The sequence below is a fragment of the Mycetomoellerius zeteki genome, unplaced genomic scaffold (genome assembly GCF_001594055.1).
Source record: "Mycetomoellerius zeteki isolate Tzet28-1 unplaced genomic scaffold, Tzet1.0 scaffold70, whole genome shotgun sequence".
NCBI classification, from domain to species: domain Eukaryota; kingdom Metazoa; phylum Arthropoda; class Insecta; order Hymenoptera; family Formicidae; genus Mycetomoellerius; species Mycetomoellerius zeteki.
The window spans coordinates 55712-80920 of NW_017257720.1; the positions used below are offsets into that span (position 1 = coordinate 55712).

The 25209-nt window shown below is 32.9% G+C and overlaps 1 protein-coding gene across 2 annotated transcripts in view; it reads right to left on the reverse strand.

The window, feature by feature from the left end:
* Invadolysin (leishmanolysin-like peptidase, invadolysin) overlaps window positions 1-25209 on the reverse strand; it is a 290690-nt gene that overhangs the window by 45195 nt on the left and 220286 nt on the right. For both annotated transcript variants that reach the window (XM_018457989.1, XM_018457990.1), the window contains exon 3: window positions 11867-11897. In XM_018457989.1, coding sequence (XP_018313491.1) covers window positions 11867-11897 — 31 coding nt within the window. The remainder of the gene's footprint in view (window positions 1-11866; window positions 11898-25209) is intronic.

Sequence of the window (25209 nt, forward strand, 5' to 3'; positions counted from 1 at the left end):
ATACGACAAAATTTCCTTAGAACAAAAATAAGAGTATATTTTTCATGAGCTGTACGTCCCGTAAGTAGTCATACATCCCATCCCTATGGAATATATGACAAACATGTAAAGGGGGCGAGTTTAAAGTTTTCTTTTAAATATAAAAAATAAATATTTCATATTTCTAATTTTTTTTTATAATACTTAGACAATATAACGTATTTATTGGTACAGTTTATTTATTTCTCTCTCTCTTAAAAATAGTAAATTATACTTGAAATTAAGTTTTCAACAGGTGCGGTATATATTATACCAGAGTTACCCTATTCTAGATACTAGCGTTAACTGGTGAAATATATTCTAACATTGTTGCTACCTTGCTGTACTACCTTCTCCTATTTTCATCGTTAAGTTGCCAACAGCAACTCTGTTTCGGTGCTTTGACATATCGTCGCGACGAGGCAATCGAAGTAGTCGTTAGTATTGGGATACCTAGTGACAGCTCCCGTGATAGACTCTTGGACTATATAGGGACAGGCTGAAGTTTGATGTTACGTCGTTGATGAAGTAATTCCTTTCGCGTCATGTTCGAAATCATATCTGCGTGCGAGCAATCAAGCGGCAAGTTTCCAGTATAACCGCGCTGCCACTTACTAAACATCGACTTACGTCAAAACGCTATTTAGAATTATGTGAAAGTTCAAAATTGACCGCTAAAACTTCTATACTCGAACAAGATTTTTCACTACAATAAATGTTCTTTAAAAGTCTTGAAAGGAGAATTTTTTATATTCATATCGGGAACTGGCACCAGATACATATATAGATCTATTATCTATTAAATAGATGTCTTCGTTTAAAAATAAAAATAAAAATCACGAAACGATCGTTTAATTCTCCGCAAACAGACGATAAACGATAAGCTTCATAACGAGTTTCGATAATATCCACAATCGTCCGATTCAGTGATATGTCAGCGTCATAATCGCGTGGCTTGACGTTCGTGGACTTTTACAAGAGGATCTGTTTAGGATATCGAATCTTGTGGTCACGTTGAGGATGGGCGGCAGATCTCGCGGTTGGTCTTGCTTTATCGAGCTTCGTAGCTAGTTAGACGTCGGTATTAAATGCAAATGCCAAACGCCCATTTAAATTTTAGATGCAATTAGATTCATTTACTCTCCCGGGGGCGGCAATTATTCGACTTACCGCGCAAAGTCGTCAGTGGGGAGGAGGGAATGGTATCGCGGTGAAAATTTTCTGAATAAATCAAGCGCCGGGCGATGCACGAATCCCACAGTTGACCTCGCGCTCGCGCACGCTGTTTCCACTTGGTGCTATGGGCGCAAACGGCCACGACATGCTCCTCGCGATTTACGATCTCGATAACTAGCGTTTTATTCATGGAGCGAACGCTCATTGCCTTTCTGGTGACTAAGTAGCGACCGGTGTGAAAGAAAATAACGTCGGTGTGTTGGAAAACGGATTGCCTCAACTCGTTGTCACCGGCAATGTGAATGCAGATTCAACCGAAGAATGTAACGTAAAGTAGAAAATGTTAAACAAATCAGAAGATTTTTAATGTGTTAAAATCTAAAATTTAGGACGAACATAAGCTGTTTGTTATTGCTGGTATTTGCTCTTATATGTAATGCTACACAATAATATCACAAATATAATATAATATCGTGAGATATATTTAGAGATAATATTCATATGCACGTACATATGGCAAGTAGTTGAATTTGGTGGAGATATCACAAGGAGAGAGAGTCGGTACATTATTACAACTCTCCCTTACTAGAGTTCCGGACGTCGCATCGTGACAGTCTGCAACCGCACATCATTAAATACATGCGAGGTATTAAGATCTGGTTTCCCTCAACCACCGATAGCTGTCCTAAGTTTTAACAGCATCATTTGTCTATCCAAGTTCTCCCACGTACATGGATTAATAAACCTCGTATACGTGGACTTTGAACCATGTATTATTCTATCATAATGAGCCTGTAGATTAAAATCGGCGTAAAATAAAATGAATAAATATCTCTTGCAATAATAGATAAATATTTCTTACAATTCTCTATTGGGCAATGTTTACCATTATTACAAAATTATAAAATAATATTGTAAACAATTGAAAATAGCATTTTAGAATAGAATATGTTACCCGATATCTCATATATACGTGTACGTGCGCGCAAGTATGATCCTCTTAATAGTATCAGCTATCAAGACGGTAAAGAGCTTTTGAGAGGAGCACGACTTTGCTTGCCTTTGCGAAAACGGCTTTCCTTCCACGATATCGGAAATTGTATTTTACGAGAAGAGCCTGCTTTGCGGTGCAAGAATAAAGAGGTAAGCGGAACTGATAGCCCCTACAAAGTGAATATTGATAAATATTAAATTAGAGATTTAATAAATATATTAATAAGATCACGCACATTGTACTTACGCGCGTACGAATTATAATAACAAAAATCACTCATATTACTCAACCATAATAAATATATCTAAAATTTAATATGTAACAAAAAATTCCATCATTATTTTAGAGATGAAAACAGTTAAATATGAGAATACGAACTACAAGATAAATGGATACATAAAATGAAGGAACATATACGATATGTCCTAATTTTCATTTCCTGTCTATTTATTCGACGACATTATCTATTTTATACGTACACTCACGCCGCTAGCAAACACACAGTCGCAATCGCGTTAACGCGTCGTGCAATTTACAAAATTTATTTCGAAATATATTTGTTGACGAGTTTTCGTAAATCCGGGCAGTTTACACAACGACTGAACCGTCAAGTTACCGTTTTTATCCTGCTAATTATTTCCATTGATCCGACCAGCGCTTGTAGTGTATGGGCATGAGCGTGCATTCCGCTCGTGTTGTTTTATTCGCAACGCGAATTCATAAATAAAATCAACAGAACAGAAATAAACGTAAAAAGGGGGTGTACTTTCGTGATACAGCTATGGGAGATATGTGGCCGCGAGTATATTGTACACGATGGGCCTGCACGCCAAGTACGTGCGTAACATATTCACGGTTGCAAATTATTATTTAATTTTACCTTGTTGCGGCTTAATCTATCTACCGTCACCGAGATACCGCTGTAGTGATTATACGGCAAAAAGTCGCGAACTCGTCGTCAAAACTCGCAGTTTGAATTCAATTATCGCCTGTAAAAAAAGTTGAATAAAAATTAGATTTTCTGCATCAATATAATTAGTTTGCATTCTTCACTGCACCTGGTGTCCATTAAATGTCACGGATAGTGTGCTGTTTATGACAGATCGCAAAAAATTTTAATTAATTTCGTAGCAAGCCGTCGCTCGTAATGTAATGATAAATACGTGAAAAGAACTTATACACGTACAAATTAGTTCGTTGAAATATTGACTGAATTATATGTGAAATTTGTATTCGAGATACATAAGCGAAAGAGAATATTGTATGGCATATGTCTCGATAGTGTATGACGAATCGATACACCTGCTTGCAAATGCTTCAACTTGTTTACACGTTTCCGTTTCCGTTGGCCAAAATCCAAAACTCACAATTGTCAGTTATAAATTTCAACCATGTGAAAATGTATCATTCATATTTCGTGAAAAATTGCTATTTCTCGTAACAATGTCTCATAAGGTGCCACTGATTTTATATGAATATACACGGAAATGAACAATTTTGCTGAGGTATTTAAAAGTTTGACTAATTACAGATCTGAAAATAATTTTTTTATTAGATTATTAAAATAATTATGTTGGAATCTCAAGCATGACGAGCAACGCTGCAAAAAATTTTAACATTCTAGCAACTATATCTATATAGTTTCAGCATCCTATCATAATTATTTTAATGGTCTAAACAAAATCATTTTCAGTTCTGTATCTAGTTAAATTTTAAGATCTTCCGCAAAACCATCCTTTCCAGGCTATATAAGATCAAGCATTTTCTTTTGAGTCAAACTAAAAAGACTGTTATTTATTACAAAATTAAATTCCTAATAAGTATTATAACATGTAATTTTTTTCTCAATCTTGTTGTACGAAATAACGGCAATGAATTAATTTCAAACTGCGCTTTTATCGCTAAAGGCATATGGATAATACAATAAACGGAGAAATAGATGAAAACACGGTCTGCGAAAAACGCAATTCCTTTAGAAGCGAGCACGGACGGTAGACATGCAACTCTCGATGACGAATTTAAAGGCAAACTCGTGCACGTGTGCTTTAACTCCGCAAATCCATTTCAGACTCGAATCGAGGGACGCTCGCGCGCTAAAAGGTAAAGGGTGTACATGTGGCGATATAAAAATACGCTTTACGCATTTGACGACTTCGTGAACGATCGTCAATAGCACAAGGAACTAGAAATATATAACTGCTACATGTCATTCAAGTACAAATCGTTTCGTTTATCGATATTACTTTTTCAAGTCGGAACGTTGCATTTATCATTTATAGACACGTAAAAGCATAACTAAATATCATTTAGTCTTACAATCTTTCTTCAAATTTATTTTTAACCCATTTCAAAGATGTGTGAACTATCCTGTATGTCTCGTACAATTTCTGTTCAGTAATATATTATTATTTACAATATATGAATATGCGTTTGCCGATAAATTGACGTCTGCCTAGCTGGTCCCCCCACCTAATCAAATCTTAATGAAAAAATTATGTAATAATGCGCTATTTATGCGCTATTCATATCTGCAAACAAAAATTTTTGCGCTCCTTCCGTTTAACTAAAATAAAATTTTGTGGGGGGGCTGAGTAGGCAGTCAGTCAGCCCCCCCCCCACCCATTAAAAATAATTGATTTGAAAAATTAAATACACAGGATTTATGCGCTATTTATGCGCTACTATTTCCAAGCATTTTCGATTATAAATTGTTTGTGAGAAACAACTTTCGCGTGTAAACATTAATGTTATATACTTATTTCACTAATATGGGATAGTAAAGAATTATCGATAATTATTTTTTTAAATCAAATAAAAGAATTTATTTTATTTAAAAAGTTATGTTCAAATCAAAGAAATTTTTTCTTTAACCGTATAGCAAAGAAATATTTCTTTGAATCGAAGAAACCTTTCTCTGGGTGTAGTTATTTTTTCGACTAAATTTCTCTGAAATATGAGTACAATAAATCTCGTTCTGAAGAACGCGAACGGTAGGACACAATATGGAAATACAATTTACTCCCGTACGAAGCTACGTTATGATGTAACGTATCTACATAATACCGATAATTAATCATTAATATCAAGATAACGTATTGCAGAGGTGTAACAATAATGCTAAACGTGAGATACGGGGATTATGAATATTCATTCGCTGATGAAATATAACTGTTGCGCTAATACGGATCGTTTAAATCCGTTTCTGCACTCACACTCACGAAACTCGTTCGTATATAATATAATTCGCCGTATTAATGTCAGAGCCAAACGTGAGAGAGTACAAAGTGGTGGTATCTGTCGCGACAACTGTTCCCGACACACTGTTTTGCTGCTTTGGTGTGTACATGACTCGTCCGACAACGATCACGAGGCGATAGGCGCGGAAATGCAACAGCCAGAAGTAGATGAGCGTTTAACGTGGTAGAGGAATTAATTTAAACAGCGTAATTAGTTCATAGAGTTGCTGCGTCAAATCGTCCCTTTTCCATTAGCAAACCTTAAAGTTTAGTCGTGAGAGAAACTTATTTCCTGATCCATCATAAATCGAATTACAGCCAATATACCTCTTGTATAGCCTCAATTCATATAGATACACGTAGATAAATTATATATATAATTAGAACTTTATTGAAGTATCTAAAAGTTTTTAAAACTAGATATCGCGATCTGAAAAGTAAATTTATTAGTCCATCAAAATACATTTAGGGTTACACAATAATGTATTACTTCATAAAAGTAACTATTACTTAGAAAGTAACAATTTATTACAGTTTTCGTTATTTTTCTATAATGTTAAAGTAAGATATTATTAAAAAATTATATTATTTAATAATCAATATTAACTGTGAAAATCAATATTAAAACTTAAAATTCTAAGCTAGTCTTATAGCAAGCTTTTCTTTACATTAAACTTATATCTAATAAATTTTCAGTAATTCTTTATATTAATTTTTTTATTTTTTAATATATGTTTATCTTTATGAAATTAGATTATAATTTACAAATGCAAATTTTATTATTTTTATTAGACATAGTTTTTAAACATTAATGTTATTAAGAGTAAGTCCCAATATTCACTGTCAATACTGAAAATTTGCAAGAATGCAGCCTAAGATATGAAGTACAAAACATTTTCTTATATTTAAATTTTTATTATAAAATATTTCTAGCTAATTATATATAAAAATAATGCAAACTATCAAATAGTTACATAGATAACAAAGGATTAAAGTAACGATTAAATTATAACGACTGAATTCGTTATCATTACTATAAAAATGTAATTACATTATCATTACAGTTGTAGAAAAAAGTAACGATCATTACCGAAAAGTAATAGTGTTACAAATAACGCATTATTTACCAACTTAGAAAATAATTGTGTAAAACGCTCAGGTTGGTTGTTCAAATGTTAAAATTATTTATAGCATTGCTCATCATGTTCGAAAATCTTAACATAATTATTTTGAAAAGCTATCAATATTATTTTTAGATTTGTATGTAGCTAAATTTTGAAATACTTTAGCAAAAGGGGTTTCTTTCCGTACATATCAAAATCAAGACTTTTATTATTTTTCCCATATGAACAGTAATTATGTGTAAATTTACTGGAAGATAATGAACTCGCATACGTGCGTGACAAAACAGAAATTTTTGCTCTAAGAAAGTTAAGCTTATTTATTGCGTTTGCACGAAAAATCTCAAGATAAATGTGTCACCGTACAATATACAATAGCTCTCCAGAAAAACTTAGCGCGTGATAAAAACATATATAATAGAACAGGCGACAGGACGATCGCGCCATCTTTCTCCATAATGTTCATCGATCTCGACACGAAAGAAAAAACCGTGCCATTGTCTCACGAGTCGGAGGGTAAAGATTTTCACCTAGCAGAACTTTCCTTTTTTGTACTTTTCAAGAGAAAAGGCGCCATGAAGAAGGCTTGGAGCATGCCTTCTTTGTGCACTTCGGCAAAAGTTTTCATGATCGAACTCTTTGCACGAGAGAGGATCGTTATACTGGATCTTACTATACTGTAAAATCCTCCATTGAGAGTTCCTTCGTCAAGCACCTCCTATCAATGTATGCCTCTCTAATATCAGATAATATTATAAATGGGTCGTCTCCCCTTTCATTTCCGAATAAATAACGAAACACAATAACGCTTTAATTTAAATTGCCTCGAGAGAATCACATCTACGAGAAGTAAACTCATTAACAAGTTTCCATTCACGAAGGGTACTTCGCAAAATTGTCACCGACAATAATAGCTACGTGCAAATGCTGCGAGATTGGATAACACAAAAAAAATTAATTAGAAAGTTATATGTGCACATAACGTTATCTTTAAACTATGTAAACGACAATAGCTAACGTTCGTGCTTAAATTGTAAAAGCATCAAATATTATAATCTTAAAAATATAGTTTTCATTAATCCTAATATAGAAATTTCTATGAAAGTTTTTCTGCGCATTAACTACAATCGTAGACATTAAAATATCAATATTTTTGTTTTCGTGTGTATTTTATATAATACAATAAAATTCATACATTTTACATCATTATATAGTATGTAAAATACATATCGTTTTAATTTATATTACAATAAAACATTAAAATGATTCACAGATATATCAATTATATATTTCAACAATATGTATATGAAATATAGTTTAACCAATTAATTTTATATTTTTTATCCAAAAAAAATTTTTTACACAAGATATTTTTTTATAATATATAATTATTCTTCGATTTATAAAAAGGGGAGAAAGTCGGTTATATATAATACTAAAAACATCTAATAAAATAAAATTAGATGCTCTTTTTATTCTCATATATATCTTATAAAGTTATAAGATAGTGCAATAATAATTATTCTTCTAGCAGGACTTAACAGAATAAAATTTTATTACCAATATTTATCCTCTCGTATGCATTACAAATAACGATGAGAATCATGATAAAATCGTCCGTGAGGGATATCATTCGAGAAAGAGCGAAAAAGAACGGTCCTCTTTTTCACGAGAACAATCAGGATTGTCGTTCAGCGGCAATATGGCATATGCGGAAGATTGTGGAGTGGACACTCCCTTGAGAATACCATCGCACATATTGTAAAATGATATGCAAATGGAAGGACTAGCGTTACATAACATCCCAATGGAAAAATGCATTTCATGCATTTTTAATAATAAAAATGTAGAGTACTCATATTAGTTATTTTAATAAAACTTCGGTAAACTCATCGTAATTATAAATTTTTTGTTATAAATTGCTATTTATTGTAATTCTATATTTTTTAAATATTTCTATATAAAAAAGTAAATCACACGATGATTACAGTGCTTTGCGATTGAGTTAACTGCTACTAATCTGCTGACAATGTAATTATGTAATTATTTCAATTTACAAGCTATTGAATTGTTCGAAGATTTACTTCGATTAATGTGATATATTAGGGAATGTATGTCCATAATTACTACACACGCACACCAAATAGTAAGATTTCTACTACTTGAAGCGAGGAGTACTCTTGGGAGATAGTGTCCGAGAAGAGAGAGCGATGAAAACAAGTGGCTGAGAAAAATCAAGAGAACAGTTCGACAAGCGAGAGGAGAGTAGCCCTGCAATAAAACGCAAGCGGAAGATTGTGGAGTAAAGGCACTCTCTTGAGATTGCCGGTGCACATGCTCGATACTGACACAGAGAAAGAGAGGAGGAATAAAGATTCTTGATACCTTGGCATCCATAAAGATTGCAAAATATATATCCTTTCAATTTATCCTCTTATAACTGACTTACATATATCACTAAGACGCAATAATAGAAAACACAATAAAAATGTTTTGGAAATTTTTAAAAGAGCTAAAAGTTGATGTGTGTACAATTAACATCTCAATACGTGTGAAAATAAACTAACTTATATACGAAATTAACAACATATACCTCAATTTTACAACATTTATCATACAAGACCTCAATTTTCCGGACACCCTGTATATACACACTATATAAAATAAATTAACTTTTATATATCTTTTTAGAAAATTTGTATTAAATTTCATACATTTCAAATGTCAAACAAATGTATGTGTTAATTTAACACAAAATGAATATGTTAAAAGATAACACACATTATTTAAAAAAACAAACACAGAAAAGGTAATACTACACAGTTTGTAAACAAACTGTGTAGAAGCAATTTTTTCAGTAAAATTAACATTTATGATATATCAAATTAATAATTATTTTATTCATTCATTTACAAATTTGCGTTTTAAAATACATTATTCTTATGTTTATTTGTTCATTTATTCATAAATTGTGTCATTGACACTAAGAAATGTTGAATATCAATTTGAAACACAAACTATTTAAATAACATAATCACATTATATTAAATTAATACTTGAATATATTAAAAATTCAACACAAAATTTTCACAAGGGCTTGAGTGGACCGTTTCCAATATAAATACAAAATGTTTTTGCTGGGCAATTAACAATTATATAAGAATTAGTTTTATTATTTTCATGTAACTATATAAAAATAGAAAAATTAATTTTCATTAATTTCCTTATTAGATTGTGTATAGATAAGAAGATACGAAAGAAATACGTGGAATGTATTTAAAAAACTTTTTTTATGTTTCGTGAAGTGTTTAATAAAATAAAACAAAATGCTAGTGCAATGTAATGTTTATTCAAGACACATTTAATTTAAAGCATGCTATAAAACACCATTTACGTATATATTTATCAAAAGGCTATTTAGGATGCTGTAGTTCATTGAAACATTCGACCGCAGGGGACATTAATGAGCTGCGCTCCTATCACAGGCGAAGTGCAATTGCATGGGTAAATGCACATGGCTTCATCCAAGTCAAAGACGATTGTTTTGTTGTACTATACGTGAAGTAACTACTGCAATTGGAACATGTTGGTAAATACAGCAATGTACGATCGAGATAAATCTGTGGCGCTTACTACACGATATTGCGTTCTATCCTGCTTAAGTGCGCAATTTCATAGCGGATGTACGTAATATGATGTGGGATAAACGTAATATGATGTGGGAGGAAAATCATTTTCAATATTCAGTGATGACTACAATATATAATATTGCTCTGTACTGTTTGGATTGCAAATTTCTGTTTCTATTCCATTGCAATTTACACTCCATTTTGTATTGTCGAAAAAGACGAGTTTCGAAATATCGTTATTATCGCGCTTGTCATATAATTATGAAATTCGTTATAATTTTTCCACTCAAGTACGTACATACATATGCAAACAAATGTTAAATATATTACATTTTTGATGCAATGGATATAATAAAATGTAAGGATTAACAGAATTACACTTTTTGAGAAACTGAAAAATGTTGAGTTTGTGCTTGATTTTTTCAATAGCGAAAATTTAATTTAAAAAATCAATGTTATTTGCTTTTAGAAATTTAATTATTAGACTTAGACAGCTTAATTATTCAAGTATAAAAGTTAAAATGAAATTGATTGAAATTATACATAAAATATTATCCATTTATATTATTGAGAAACTTGATCCTTCAAAGCTGAAAAACTTTATTAATTAATCATTCAATATTTAAAACATTAATATTAAGTTAAACTTTCGTAAATTTTTTTATCAAAGAGCTGATGTTAAGTTTATAAAAAGAATAGATTTCTGTTATTAATTTTCATGTTTTATCGATATATTATAAAGTGATCGATATATTGTGAAGTGTGATAAACAGATAATCACGAATAATAAACGAGCGTTCCTTTTTGTTGAATATAGAGCTTATTCGTTGTAGCTTTACCGGAAAAGCGGTTCTCCAGAGAGAAGCCAGCAATTCCCCGAGATTTCCCGGCTCGATTTGAGAGATTATCATACAAGCTAGGCATCTATTTATGTGGAACAAACGATGGTCCATGCGACGGACGTTGCCGAGCGATTCTGATTGAAATGCGCCCGGTAATTTCCGGTTATTTGGCGCATACAGTTATGCTCGCGACGCGGTGCATTAGGCCGCCATGACGCCGGCAACGTTTGATATGGCGTGGAATGCGTAGTTCTACCATGGTCCATTTCCATCCGTTGCATCCCATATATCGATGTCGATCAATGTCGACGAAATCGTACGAAGGCTTACGCGATTATAGAGAGCTAATATCGCGGGGCTTTTAATCGATCCTGTGCAAAGAGGGCTAAGCTGCAACATGATAATTTCAAATTCGCATTGTACGGATGATTCAAATTGATTTACGTGTTTCCTCGAAGTGATTAGACACACACTCTCTCTCTCTCTCTTTGTCTCTTTCTTTACTGACAAATAAATTACAATTATTATTAAACATTTTTCTTACATCGTTTTTTTTTGAAATTATTATTCTTTTATCTAAAAATATTCTTTTATTATAATATATAGATATTACATTGGATAATTAAATTATTATTAATATTGCTCTTATTTCTATTTATTACTAATTTTTGTATTATTATTTTAATATTATATTTTGTGCAACGGCATATTTCGTAAATTTTAGACTTGATTCTCATTGTCAGAGTCTCAGATTCTAGATAAATATAATTTCTGTTCTACATTGTTCTACAAGCGAGACGTTTAATTAAAGTTGTAAAAGGTAATGCTGCATTTTATCGAAATTACTTACGTTAATGAGATCCAACTTCTCGTCGTCCAACCTGCAACAAAAAGTGAAAAATGGTCTTTTAGATGTAACGGAAGCTAACAATTTCCCGTCGACATTTCGTCGCTGACCAACGCTGAAATGCCACTCGGAATGAACTGTAATAACATTAGAACTTGACAATGTACGGGGTGACTCGTTGATGACAGAAAACTATATTCCCCGGTCGTGCCAGTCCTCCAACCTACCAATTTCAAAAGTTCGTAGTAAACTGGTGGCCAAAACTAATTTTCCAACTAATTTCCAAAATAGAAATCCCAAACCGCTCTGGTAGATGACCGAGAAATTACGTTCACAACACACACGGTGTACAGAATGCAGGTACATAGGTAAAATCGGCATTTTATTCGACTCTGTGCATATTATTTTTTACTTTATAATACCATAAACTTTAAATTTTCAATTAGATTAGATAATATATACTCTACATATTATAATATATACTGTAGAAAATAATTCTCATGAATTGCAAGTATTTCGAAAATTAATATTGATTGTAATGATATATGTAACAATATCTAAGTTTAATCTATTGATAGCTATATCATATACGTATCTCATTATACATATTTTAACACTAAAACCATCAACAGTATCCCGACAGAACCGTCGAAGATGCCAATTTGGTAATTTGCTATTCTAAATTTAGTTTTCTTGTCCTTATTATGTTATTTTCAGTTATAACGAAGGTTTATTTTGATATCATTAAATATAAGATTTATTTTTATCATTAGAATTATTTGTATTATATTCATATATTTTCAATTTTCTGTACTGTATATTTAATATAAAAAAGAAAAAAATCGATATAATTATAGTGAAGCTATAATCGTGAAATGGCACGATTCTAGTGTTAAAGTGGCTTTAAAAATAATTATTACATTGAAGATATAATATATGAATGTATTATATATCTGTTCTTAATGAAATAGAATTAGTTACTATCCCTTTGGTCACTTTGTTCACATTAAATCCGATCAAAGACTTTCGAGTTCCGTTAACTAGAACAAACGACGTGCGGGCGAAACCGAAGTATACCCCGTCGGGGCAAACCTTCTCCTTAACTGGCTAATTCCTCGATTAACATTTTAATTACCCGGTGTACGAGGCGAAAGTTTGAGCGAGCTGCTCTAAGCTTCAACGAGGGAAGAAGATTAGAGTCTCGTTAGCCGGGTAGCGCAAGTCCCCCACTCCGCTGCTTTTATCCCCCACATTTCATTCTCAGGACTAATTTTGCTCGGGCCGATATGCGTTGAAGAAAATTATTCGTCGGCTTATTCGTCGACGTCTATCTTCCGCCTGGAGGAACGTCGTGTAAAACGAGACAGAGAACGGAGAATGTCAGACACTCTTGTGGACAAAGCGCAAAGGACTTTAATCTCGGTGAGGGGCAAAAAGGTGCGGTATGTACGACGATACGCGATTTCACGGTGAGTACTCTCGCGAGACGGCGCTTTGTGTAGAACATCAGAAGTTGACGAGCTGCCGTTTTCCGTGTCGAACGTTTCGCGACCGGTGAGCTTGGAGTTTCGGCGATTAGAAACGTAAAGCTCTTCTTTGCTCAGCGTTATTTAACGTTAATTCACTTTTTATGCAGCAAAAAGAAACATTGGTATCATAATATGTAAGAATCTAAAAATGCGCATTTATGTTTTAAAAGAAAGTTTTATAAGGATCTATTTTTGTCTATCCTTAATATCAAAATCTACATGTAGATTTATATTGATTTATATTGATTTTGTTTTTCAGTAAATAGCAAAATATCAAATTGTATATCCGTTAATTATTCGTTAATTGCTGCAGATTATCATTTTCCTACACTGTTAAAAATTTCATGAAATTTAATATACTTTTAATTTACACAATTTGAACTTAATTTCATGACATTACATTAAATTTAATGTATTTTTCATGAAAATTAATAAAATTTAATGTACTTTCCAGAAAATTTTATGAAAAGTACGTTAAATTTCATAAATTTAATGTACACGTTCATTACATTTAAGTAACTACTGCAACTTAATTTTCAGTTAAATCGTTCATTACTTTTAATTTCGTTCATAACCACGAGGTTCATTTACATGTAAAGGAAGCTCGTGGTCACATTTCTAACAGTGTAGTATGCTTTTAATTATGGAAATTTTATTGATATTATTATTGTTGGCACTTGTATTAACTTTTTGATTAAATTTTATTTTATTCGCTATGTTAAAGATGAAAAAGAAAAATAAGACATTATGGTAGCTTGTGTTTTATGCGAAACTGTTCATTTTAATACGTCCCAGGAGGATGAACAGAATTTGCTGTTCTGACATCGAAATGGAAATGGAAATAAATTTTCCGTACAGCACAAGTTACGTTTTTTTTACGAAAAGTAAGATTCCTGTAAATATGAATTTTGTTTGTGGAGATAACCCACCCACACTAAATCATTCAAGCAAAATGCCGGAAAAGACGAGATTGTGGCCTGCTCTAATGAAGGCGACGTATGTACAAAAATTATTGCGCAAAAGTAAATTAACCTACTTGTCAGCAAAGTATATTCGCACCACGCCGCACCGCCGGTTTACTTAATGTTAACCTTTTCAGCGTACAAATTTATGGAAGCTCGAAGATAAGCCCAGAAAAAAAAATTAAATAGGAAGAAGGGAATTGTAAAATTACCGCTGGTACCCTTCATATTTTACTAAGCGGTATTTAACATTCCTAAAAGTTTGATAAATATAAACTTTAAATTATAATACAATAATAAAATATGATCATAACGATAAAAGCTCGCGTATACGGAGAAAGTTCTCACGGCAGAAAATTGTATTGTTAATACAATAGCATAGTTTCAAAACACAAGCCCGTTTTTAATCACAGAGAATGCCGCCGCCGTTAAAACTGGTAGAACTGAGATTAAACGGCAGTTTAAATCAGCGTCGCTGATTAAAAAAAGTTTACTCCTACTAAGCTCGTTGTAACTCACACTATTTTCATTCACGCAAAGCGTCTCCGATTCACCGGGCATGTCTCTTGTGTCTTGACTTTTTAGTCGACCCTTTCTCTATGACCATTCACCCTTCGCTTCCGCCTTTCCGAGCGTCCTCCGCGTCCTTTCCTCGCTTGTGCTTCAACCCCATTGAACTTTTTGTTTCAAACGCGCCGTGCCTCTCTTACAAGCGAGGGTTATACATATACTCTGTACCATTTTCATTTCACCCGAGTGCGCAATTTGCAGTTTTGCTTGTAAGCGATTAAGATGCTTAATCTGTGCGCACGAGTGGGTGACCTACTCCTTTGCCGAATCTCCGTTCTTCGCTTTCTTATACTAGATAGTTTCAACTAATCTAACTTATCTCTTTACCTCTTTCCTCGTTTTCTTCCATCTCAGTCCGAAATTTTCCTAGTTTTTATTTTCTCATTTACTTCGTGTCGCTCTGCTCCTTCATTTTTCTTTCTTTTTTCTTTAACTTTTTTCTCTTTTATCTCTTATCGCTTTCTATCTATGTTAGTATTTCTATTCCCTTTTTTCTTTTCTCATTCTCCTTCTTTCACGCAGCTACTTCTCTTCCATGTCTTACAGCACCATTTCCTTTACATACAAGACACAATTTGCTATACATGTCGCACTATAGCGCATATCTTTCACATCTTTTTTAGCTTCTATCTCTATAATCTAAATTGGCTTTGCACAAAAACCTTCTTTTTTATATCTTACGTCATATTATAATTTGTATTAGCTAACGAATGACAAAATTATAATAGAATAAGTAATCAATTAACAGTGCATTATATATTTGTATAAATCGTGGTATTACACTTGTCTAAAAACGGTTAATTTTTTCCTAAATTTACTTTTATTTTTTTATTTTATTACGATATACTACAAAGAAGAATTTTTTTAATGTTATAACCATTAATCCTCCGCCGAAAACAAGAAATTTTAACTTTTTTGTCAGCATAGAAGTCTTCGAGAAATAGAACAAATTTTTATTGTTCTGGATTATATAAAAATCTGAAAAAATTTTGATAAAGGTAAGTCAGGTCATATTGGACAGCGGTTGGTATGGACAAGGATTATTTAAAATATTAGACGCGTGTGGCAACGTTTATTAAGCCACTGGTAAATCCACTTACTTGTGAAAGCTGGGATTTCTCTATTGAGAATAGATGCAGTGTTGTTTAGAAATTATTTTGCATTTTATTGTGTAGTTGTTGTTTTACGCCGACTTGGAATTAACTTCACCAACCAATCACATCATTAAATTTAAGTCGAATATCAGCATGTATTATTCCTAATTTATTAGCATGTATTATTCTTTAAGTTGTAGATTTTAAATCACTTTTGTTTTAAAACTACTTATTTCATACGTCGTTTCTTCATTGCGGATTATTCAGATGATATTGGACACTGAAGTAACCTAAATAAGAAAAAATAAAGATAAAAAATAAAAAAGTCAATAAATGTTGTAAAAAAGCATTAATGTTTAAGAAAAAGAATAAATAAAATGATGAAAAGATTAATTGCATCATTTGCGGAAAAAATTTGACGAAAACAGGATTCAGTGTAATGTTTGTGAAAATTTAGTTCATGAAAACTATACCAAGGAATTTGAAGGAACTTGTCTCTTTTATCAATATAAAGTTTGTATATCCAAAATAAAAATAAAAAATTGATTCGAAATTTGTAATTAATGTAAAAAATATGATTTAAAAAAATATGTTTCTGTCCAATATCATCCTCTAATTTACAAAAACTGTAAAATGTAATGACATTAAAAAATGTAAAAACCTTATCTATTTTCATTTTTTAAAAATACGATTAAAAGAGTGTTTTGGTATAAGAATAATGCTTTATATCATGTATACTATACTTAATTTTTACCATTCAAAAAAATGAAATCTCAAAAAAAAAAAAACGTAAAGTGTCCAATATCACCTGACCTTCCTCTATATTAAAACTGTAACAACAAATTTTTACCTCATGGAGATCGGTTTGTATTTTATTTAGTTTTTACAGTTTTTATTTGGCAGAATTCATAAAAGACCTCATGTTATTGATAGAGGGTTAAGTTGTCACACACATTAGTTGTCATTGTATAATCACGATTTAATCTCTGCATCTTTGGCAACAATTGTCTAGAACTTTGCACAGAAGAGAAAAAAGCTTAAACGTACTTGATTTAGCGAATTACTCAGCGAGTTACCCAGCAAAATCAAACGAGACACCACTCTCGCGTTTTAGCGCCACGGAGAACAGCGTGTTGATTTAGGACGGTAAGTTATGATCTCGAGTACTACTGCAACGCTGTAGTAATATCCCGTAGAATATGGAGGCGCCAGATAAATTTCAGTAGCAATTAGCGGCTGCCGCGATAAAATCCATAATGTCGCCTCACCGCGGAGTCGCGCGCAACGTAAGCGCGAGCTTGTTAATTGAGTGTGAATCTGGTTATAACATTCGTGATATTCCACAATAGTAGAATTTTGAGTAGGCTTTTATGACTAATTATTGAGTCTAGTAATGTAACAGGTAATGCGCTTAATAGGCTTACGATCATATATAGAATCAAAGCAGTTATTATGATTTAATTAGCAAGTGCTGTTTTATGATACATAATCGGATACATAAGACTTTTTATCATAACTAAAAATTGTCCAAAACAATACATGTTTGCAACATATTCATTTCAAAAATAAATGTATATATATATATATAAATATTGAATTTAAAAAATAACCTTTTAAATTTTTCCAAAATTTTATTGATGTTTTTTAAACTTTTATACACGTAAAATGACCTTTTCGATTTTAAAAACTTGTATGCTGAAAAAATTACAAAAAAATAAATAAAATACGTAATAAAATGAAAAACGTAATAATTTCAAATACATAAAAATACGTTAATTACGATAATTTCTAAGTTATAAAATAACTTTTATATCTTGTTCCTATAGATATTTTTTTCGAGTCCAATTCTGGATCAATAAAACAAACATGTAGCACAAAAACTCGTGCAATTTTTATCGCGCAGGTACTCGTCGCGGTTGGAAGTCACGTAGAAATCATATTACTCGCGACCTTATCTTTCGGCTACCTCGTAACAGAGGACACAGAAACCGCGCGGTATGCATATGTATTCGCTACATTAACGAAATCAGTCATCATTCGTAGCACAGAACACCGAAATCTGACCGCGGTGCTAATGTCCTGCAAATTGCAGGCCACGTTACGATGCTGGATTATTGATGACACAGAATGGCTACGACTATGCGTCTCTATTATCTTTACGATCTGCAAATGGGGCCGTGGTCATTCGTTGCCTTGAATAAATATGGCAATGCTATGCGATTGTTTCAAGCTTAACGCCCGCCGATTCGAAATATCGCCCGTTCGTTATTTATTGCAAGGAATGCAAAGCAAAATACTGCTGACAATTGGCAAGTGGGCTACTAAATATAGGAAAGATATATGTTATAAATTATGTTATAAACTTAATATTTTTTAGATAAAACACGTATTGTAAACACAAAAAATTCAGAATTAGTTATCTTTATTTTTACGTCTCATATATGACATTTTTAATCTTTTATTAATATGTTGTAAAAAAAAACGCGATGTTACATTGTACGTATGCAATCGCTATCTATAATTTCTTATGTCTATATGTTCGCCAGTAGGAGAATGGTGGAATGACTTTTAGGGAATAAAAATTCATGTTGCCACTAAAAGAGCGTTGCCAGCATAATCGCGCGCTCTATCCGCGTAAATCCACATCTGCTGAATTTGCGTCGTTATTCCCAGCATAAAATCCTTTTAAACGTTCTCATTTTCTCAAGGAAACATACGCTTTATGCTGCAATAAAAGTAGCAGTCGCAACGGCCTCGCGCGTCTGCGGGAAGAGACAGAGAGAAAGAGGGATACAAATGCCGCGTCTAAAGTCCTCATTAGGATGCAAGGAAGGTGCGTGGCATACAATACGGAAGGCTAAACGACAGTTACACTTCGTCGTCTCTTCAAAGTCTTTGAGCACTCGAGAACGTGTACAAGTGATAAGATTTTTCGAGCGAGAGCACCACGGACATGTTGTCTACCCCGTTACCGTTGTCATACCATTACATCGTAGTATCTCCGCTTTCAGACCGCTTATTGTCGCATAAAAAGGGAAAAAAAAGAAAACTTTACGTAGCGAAAGAGCCCTTTATGTGAGATAAAGTATCCTGTAAAGCACGCGACAAAATAGCAGCAATATACAGAACATGAAAATGTGACAAAGCATTTCCCACGCATTCTTAAAATACTTAAAAACACGTTCGTCCTAACGATTACAATGCAAAAGCTTATCATCAAGCAGTTAATATATATAATAGAGCGCGGAAATTTTATAAGATTTCATGACGAGTCGTTTCATACGGATGACGCGAGATTTGGTATTTTCTTAACGATGTTAAAATAGAGCAGAAGAAAAACTTTTTCCAAATTAAACGACGATTCAAAAATTTCTTATAAACCATTTGAACTTATTTGCTATCACCAGCTTGAAAAAATTCATTATAAAGTTTCATCAACTTCCTAATTAGACCTTATTAGATTAGGAAATTTCTTTCTTCATCCCCTGAAAAATTTACATAAATTGTCATATAAATTATCAGACATATACATGTATACATATGCTGGTTATAAAATAAATATTATAATTTAGAATATTTTACAATATATAAACAATTATAACTATAGGAATTAGAGCGATGAGAATAAATCAAAAGAAAAATAATTCTATTTTCGGTCAAACCAGATCTTGGTAATTAATAATATTTATATGCAAATTTTTGCAAATACATATAAACCACACGCCAAATTCGATTTATTGGACTTGAAACGCAATCGCAAACTGAAGCTGAAATATTAATATCTTAAATTAAATTAATTATCAATTTAGTTCTTTGAGAATTCGAGCTTTCTAATAAAGTAAATTTGGAAGGTCTTGCTTTTTAAAAGTTTTCGGGATCGCTGAATTCTGATCGCAGAATTCTAAAATTCGAACTTAAAATAATTTGATTACCGTAAAACTCGGATTTAGAAGGTTCTTAGCATCTCTGAGTTTCGAATGTGTAGTCTGAAAATATTAAATTTCAAAAGGATAGTATTCAAAAGGATAACCTAACCCCCACAAAGAAAGATCTAGTGTCACAGAGTTCTTAATCCGAATTTAAAAGATAGCTTAGAAATCAGCGTGTATATACTAACTGTTTATGTATCACGATGAGCTTCAAATAAAGCAAAACTGGAAATTTAATGATAATTCACAATTAAAAACTCCCTAAAAATGAATTTTATGGTAATCATATTATTTTTCAAAATTCTATCTGCCATATTAAATCCGCCAATTTGAATTTTTATATTTTTGACTTCAGATTTAAATAAAGCATTATTATCAAATTACTTCATGGGCCAAGTTTCATAAAAATTGAGTGAGTAATTTATGAAATAAAAGAAGATGACCTCAAATGAGGTCGCTCGCGTCAGTCCACAAAGGATTAATAATGATGACGTTCTCTAGTTATCGGTTATTGCGATAAATATCTCCACATGCCTCGGTGATCGAATTGGTACGATGCTCGTTTCGAAGAATCGGAAATTCCAGTTAAGGGACTACTTTTTATAACAAGTTTTTTACAGATTTTTAAGATGTTTATTAGTGTGTCTCTCTCTCTCTCTCTCTCTCTCTCTCTCTCTCTCTCTCTCTCTCTCTCTCTCTCAGTATTAAATTAACAATCTATTTTTAAATTAATATTTTAGCTTCAGTTTGTGATTGTATTTTAAGTCTGATAAATCAAATCGGCATGCAATTTATAAAAACTAGAAAATGAATTTGCAAAAATTTGCATATAAATATTATTAAGCACCAAAATCCGCTTTGACTGAAAATAGTACTATTTCTCTTAATTGAATTATAAATGTATTACAACATTCATTACACAGGCCTACATGGTTTTGTTGATTGGGATTTAACAATGTTTTCTTACGTAATTTTTTGCGCTGAATCCGAATCCGGCTGCAAATTGCTTTTTCACGGCAAGATTTCGAGATATCAACTTTCAATACCTTCAATTTTGCAGGCCTGTGTTATCAAAGATGAAATAAAAAAATTTTTTTTCTTTTAAGTGAGTCGGTGTTATTTCGGAGGAAAAAGATCGGTTAATTTTATGCTTATCTGAAAAAAAAAATATCTCCACATTTACTTTAGACTTCATATAAACAGAACGTCTCAAAGCGCGTTTCCTGTAAATTCAAAGTACGAACACACAAGACACAACCACTGTAGCGCGGTTGTCGCTAGACCGCCAACATCCGTGGGCAAGAATTTACATACTCGACAACGTATGCGAGCGCACAATTTGCATTTATGTAAGTGCATAATTCGTTATGAAATGCAAGCACAATGACTATTAGCTTCCAAGATTAGTCTGCGTCGAGCGACGATTCGCAGTGCGAGTCGGAGATTCTATTGTTCACAAGTGACTATTAGATTCAAGAGTACCCATTCAACCTTTATTCGAATTAACTTGGAGTCGAATTGCATGTTTCATAGAAGCACTCATATAAATGCGAAATTTTCGTTGCTAAAATTATCGACTTATTGCGGTTTGCATATAATTGCAAGCGCAAAACAAGAGAGATCTTTGTTTTCTTAATAATATAACATCCTCAAATTATTAATGCGATAATGCGATTATTAATCTTTATTGTATTAAACACAGATAATATCGGATTACATTCTGTTATTTTAAAATTAATAAATCTCAACACGTATAAATTTGGAATCTATATAAACACAGAGCACTGCATAAGATAGGGCACAGACATATCTATTACATATTCATGTAATTACGTATTTCGATAAGGTCGAGAAGACCTTCTGATATTAAACTGATTCAAATGACATATCAGAAATACTTGCTTTTATGTCTCATATTGAATAAGAATAAAATTATTTTCTTGAAATAAAATCTTAATCTGGTCAATAATACGAGAGGAAATATTTCTCTTAGCGGGATAGTGAACCTGGTTTGCAGCGATAGCTATTCGAGATCATTCCTATACTCGTAATCTTTCTTCGTTTTATGCGGTCGTAACGGACTGCGTCGTGCAACGTCAACCCGCGACCGTTTCATATTTAAAGCGACAGTTCGCCGTGAATAAAGACGAGTGGAATTTAACGCCGTCTGACACGCGAAACAAGATCGCCTCTCGCTTGTTCTACCGAGTGTATATCATAAACGTAAGAAGTGCAACGAGTCGCGCTAAACGCTTTACCACATTATTATCATCTTCCACGTAAGAGCACGTAAATGCGTCGTCTCATGCTTTTTACATCGCGAAAACGTGACATATCGTAAAGAACAAGTCATTTCATCGGCCGTGCGTATTACGGACGCTATCCATATATAATCATACAACGCATTGCCGTCGCGAGATAGCGAAATAAATGAGATTTCCGCTAATAATGGGACGAATATTTCAACGTCAGTCACGTAGTAGAATTGGTATTTCGTTAGTGTAGCGATTTTGCATTCGTTTGACGATCGAGCGCGTTTGATATCCGACTTTTAATCGGCCTCATTAAACCGAGCCGCTCGAGAATTTGTCGACGACGATGACGGGCCTTGCGACAGCCCATAAAAAATTCATGAGCGCCAGTAATTTACTTCCTTCATCGCAAAGTTGGCCCTTGATCTTCTACCCTTATATTTTCCACGGGAGAAAGTTCTCTCTCCGTCGCGTCGCATCGGGTCGGGTCGCGCTAACGCCGCTACGCTTTACTCTCGTCTTGGCGGAGATTTAGCGTTGCGATATGACGGCGCTTTCCGAGGACAGCTTAAGGAATCGGCAATGGTCGGGGACGGGTTATACAGGCGAAACATCGTTTACCTGATACGGAGACCATCCGTCATGGCAACGATAACGAAAACTATTTTCCACCATCCATTACCGAGATCGCTTAAGCTGCATCGCTCAACCCCCTCTGTGTGCTCTCGCTAAAGGGGTTGCTCTTTTTCAATTAGAAAAAAAGAACTTTTCTGAGATAACGACCGCGTCGTTAGTGCAGACCGGCCGTAGAAGTGCGATAACTTCGATCGATCGTTTACTGTTAAAGTATTTCTTTCGCGGCGGCCATCGTAATGGCGGCGTTTCTTCAAAGTTTCTTTTATTGCGCAGCTGTATTATTTTCGTCCGCAGCGAATCGACTCAGCGAAATCACGAACTTCATTTGACGGTACATTAGAGCCAACGTGTTCCTTGATTGCATTCGCTGGACGAGTTATAAGATATCGCTGTCTAACACATATAAGACAAAAATATCCATTCCACTTTACACAAATTAATATTTCATATCCACAGAAAAATCCATATTACATTTGTTACCTGGAGAAGATTGCACAAAAATGTGTATTTATTAAAAGATATCATTCTTTTACTTTAAAAGTAATATAATATTATTGCTGATATTTTGAGTTATGTCATTTTTATTCCAAATTTGTTATAATTTTGTAGAATATCAAAATCATCACAACTCAAAACGAGTGATTTTTAAATATTGTGAAATAAAAACAAAAATGGCATTTGATCATGTTTCTATAAAGATATTCTTTTTGCCACAATATCATTTGATTAATCAACAATTTTCTGTTAAGTTAAAAAAATAGTTTTCCCCTTTTCTGAAAATCTTATAATAATTTTTTGAATTGTATCACTTTTGAAGTAAGGAACCGATTTACTTTCATTTATATAGCAGAAGTCTTGTATAGCATTTTTTTAAATTTCACGCACAGAATTGTCATTCTTCACGTTTGTTTCAATATGGCGTTAAAGCATCGCTTGTATATGGTTGCTCTCTTGTAGGTATATGGTCGCTACAGTATAAGTAGCACAGAGCATGTTATTCTTCTTAGAATCATCAAAGTAAAACAAGATTTCTTGTCAGAAGGAAAGGCAATATATTTTTATACCGATATAATAACAATAATGAATCTGCGCAAAACATAAATGCACTTACGTCCAATTATTTTTCTATAAATTCTAATAATTCTGAATTTTTGATCCTTATAGTTTTTTCTAACTACGCCATATTTTATTACGTGATGTGCTTGCTTATTATTATTATTATTATTATTACGAAATATTTAATTTAGCTTATATGACTTTTGCAGTTAGTTTCTATTCAAAAGCACTAGGGACTGTAAATTCGCTCTGCAAAAAAAAAAGAAAAAAGAAGTAGAGCAAAGTTAAATCATGCACATAATAAACATAAGAACGTAAAATCGAGAAAGCCCGCTTAATGTAATACGAAATTTTAAGCATGCAATTTTCGCAGGTATAACATAACACGTTTATATAAGAAATAGTTGTAAAAGAAAAAAATTCGCGTACCAAGTAATATCATTACATTCAATTTTATTTATTTATAGATCGTATCTCACTAAAAGTGCAATTGTCGTGGTCTCAATATAGTCATTCGATCGCATATGCCTTCCAAAACTTATCGCACGACACGTGTGAATGAGGGTAAAACCAACGATTTATCAAAGCTTTTTCAGTTCCAGATCTTTTTAGCTTTGCCATTGTAATTTAAAATCCGCTAAAAAGTGTCTCGTTCACGCACCTGCGAGCTTTAGATCGTGACCAAATATATCGTTTTGTTATAAGATAGCTTTATTACTACGACGGAAGAGGAAGAGAGAGAATGAGAGAAAAAGGGAAAGAACGTATTGCGCGACTGCTGGCATGGAAAGAGTCAACGAGTAATTTAATAACGCCTGAGGCGACTCTCCGTCGACCTTAACGACAAACTTTTCCATCCATTTAAACACGATAATAATCAAAGTGGCCTTGCGCCAATGTAGTCGTAATGCCGATAACTGCAACGATATGGTAACTCCGGTGCTTTTATGAAACGATTCCGGATAGTCCGTTGGTAGTATACTTCTCGTAAAACACGTCGGACAATCAAAGCGACAGGTAAATGGTACCGTTTCGTCGATATTTCATACAAACATTTTACGCTCTTTGTAACGGCGCATAGAATATATTGTACCTTATGCAAAATATACTTCAATGTATCGATTTATTCGCTCTAAATAGTAAACATAACAAAGTGGTTCTTGTTTGATAGGTCTGCAATACGTGTATATATATTTTACAATGCGACGTTTATTCATTAAAATTTAACGCTAGTTTTATTTCTAATTTTTAATAGATTTAAAATTCTACAGAGACATAAATTTTAACAAATTTTATTAAATTTTTATCGCTAAAAATA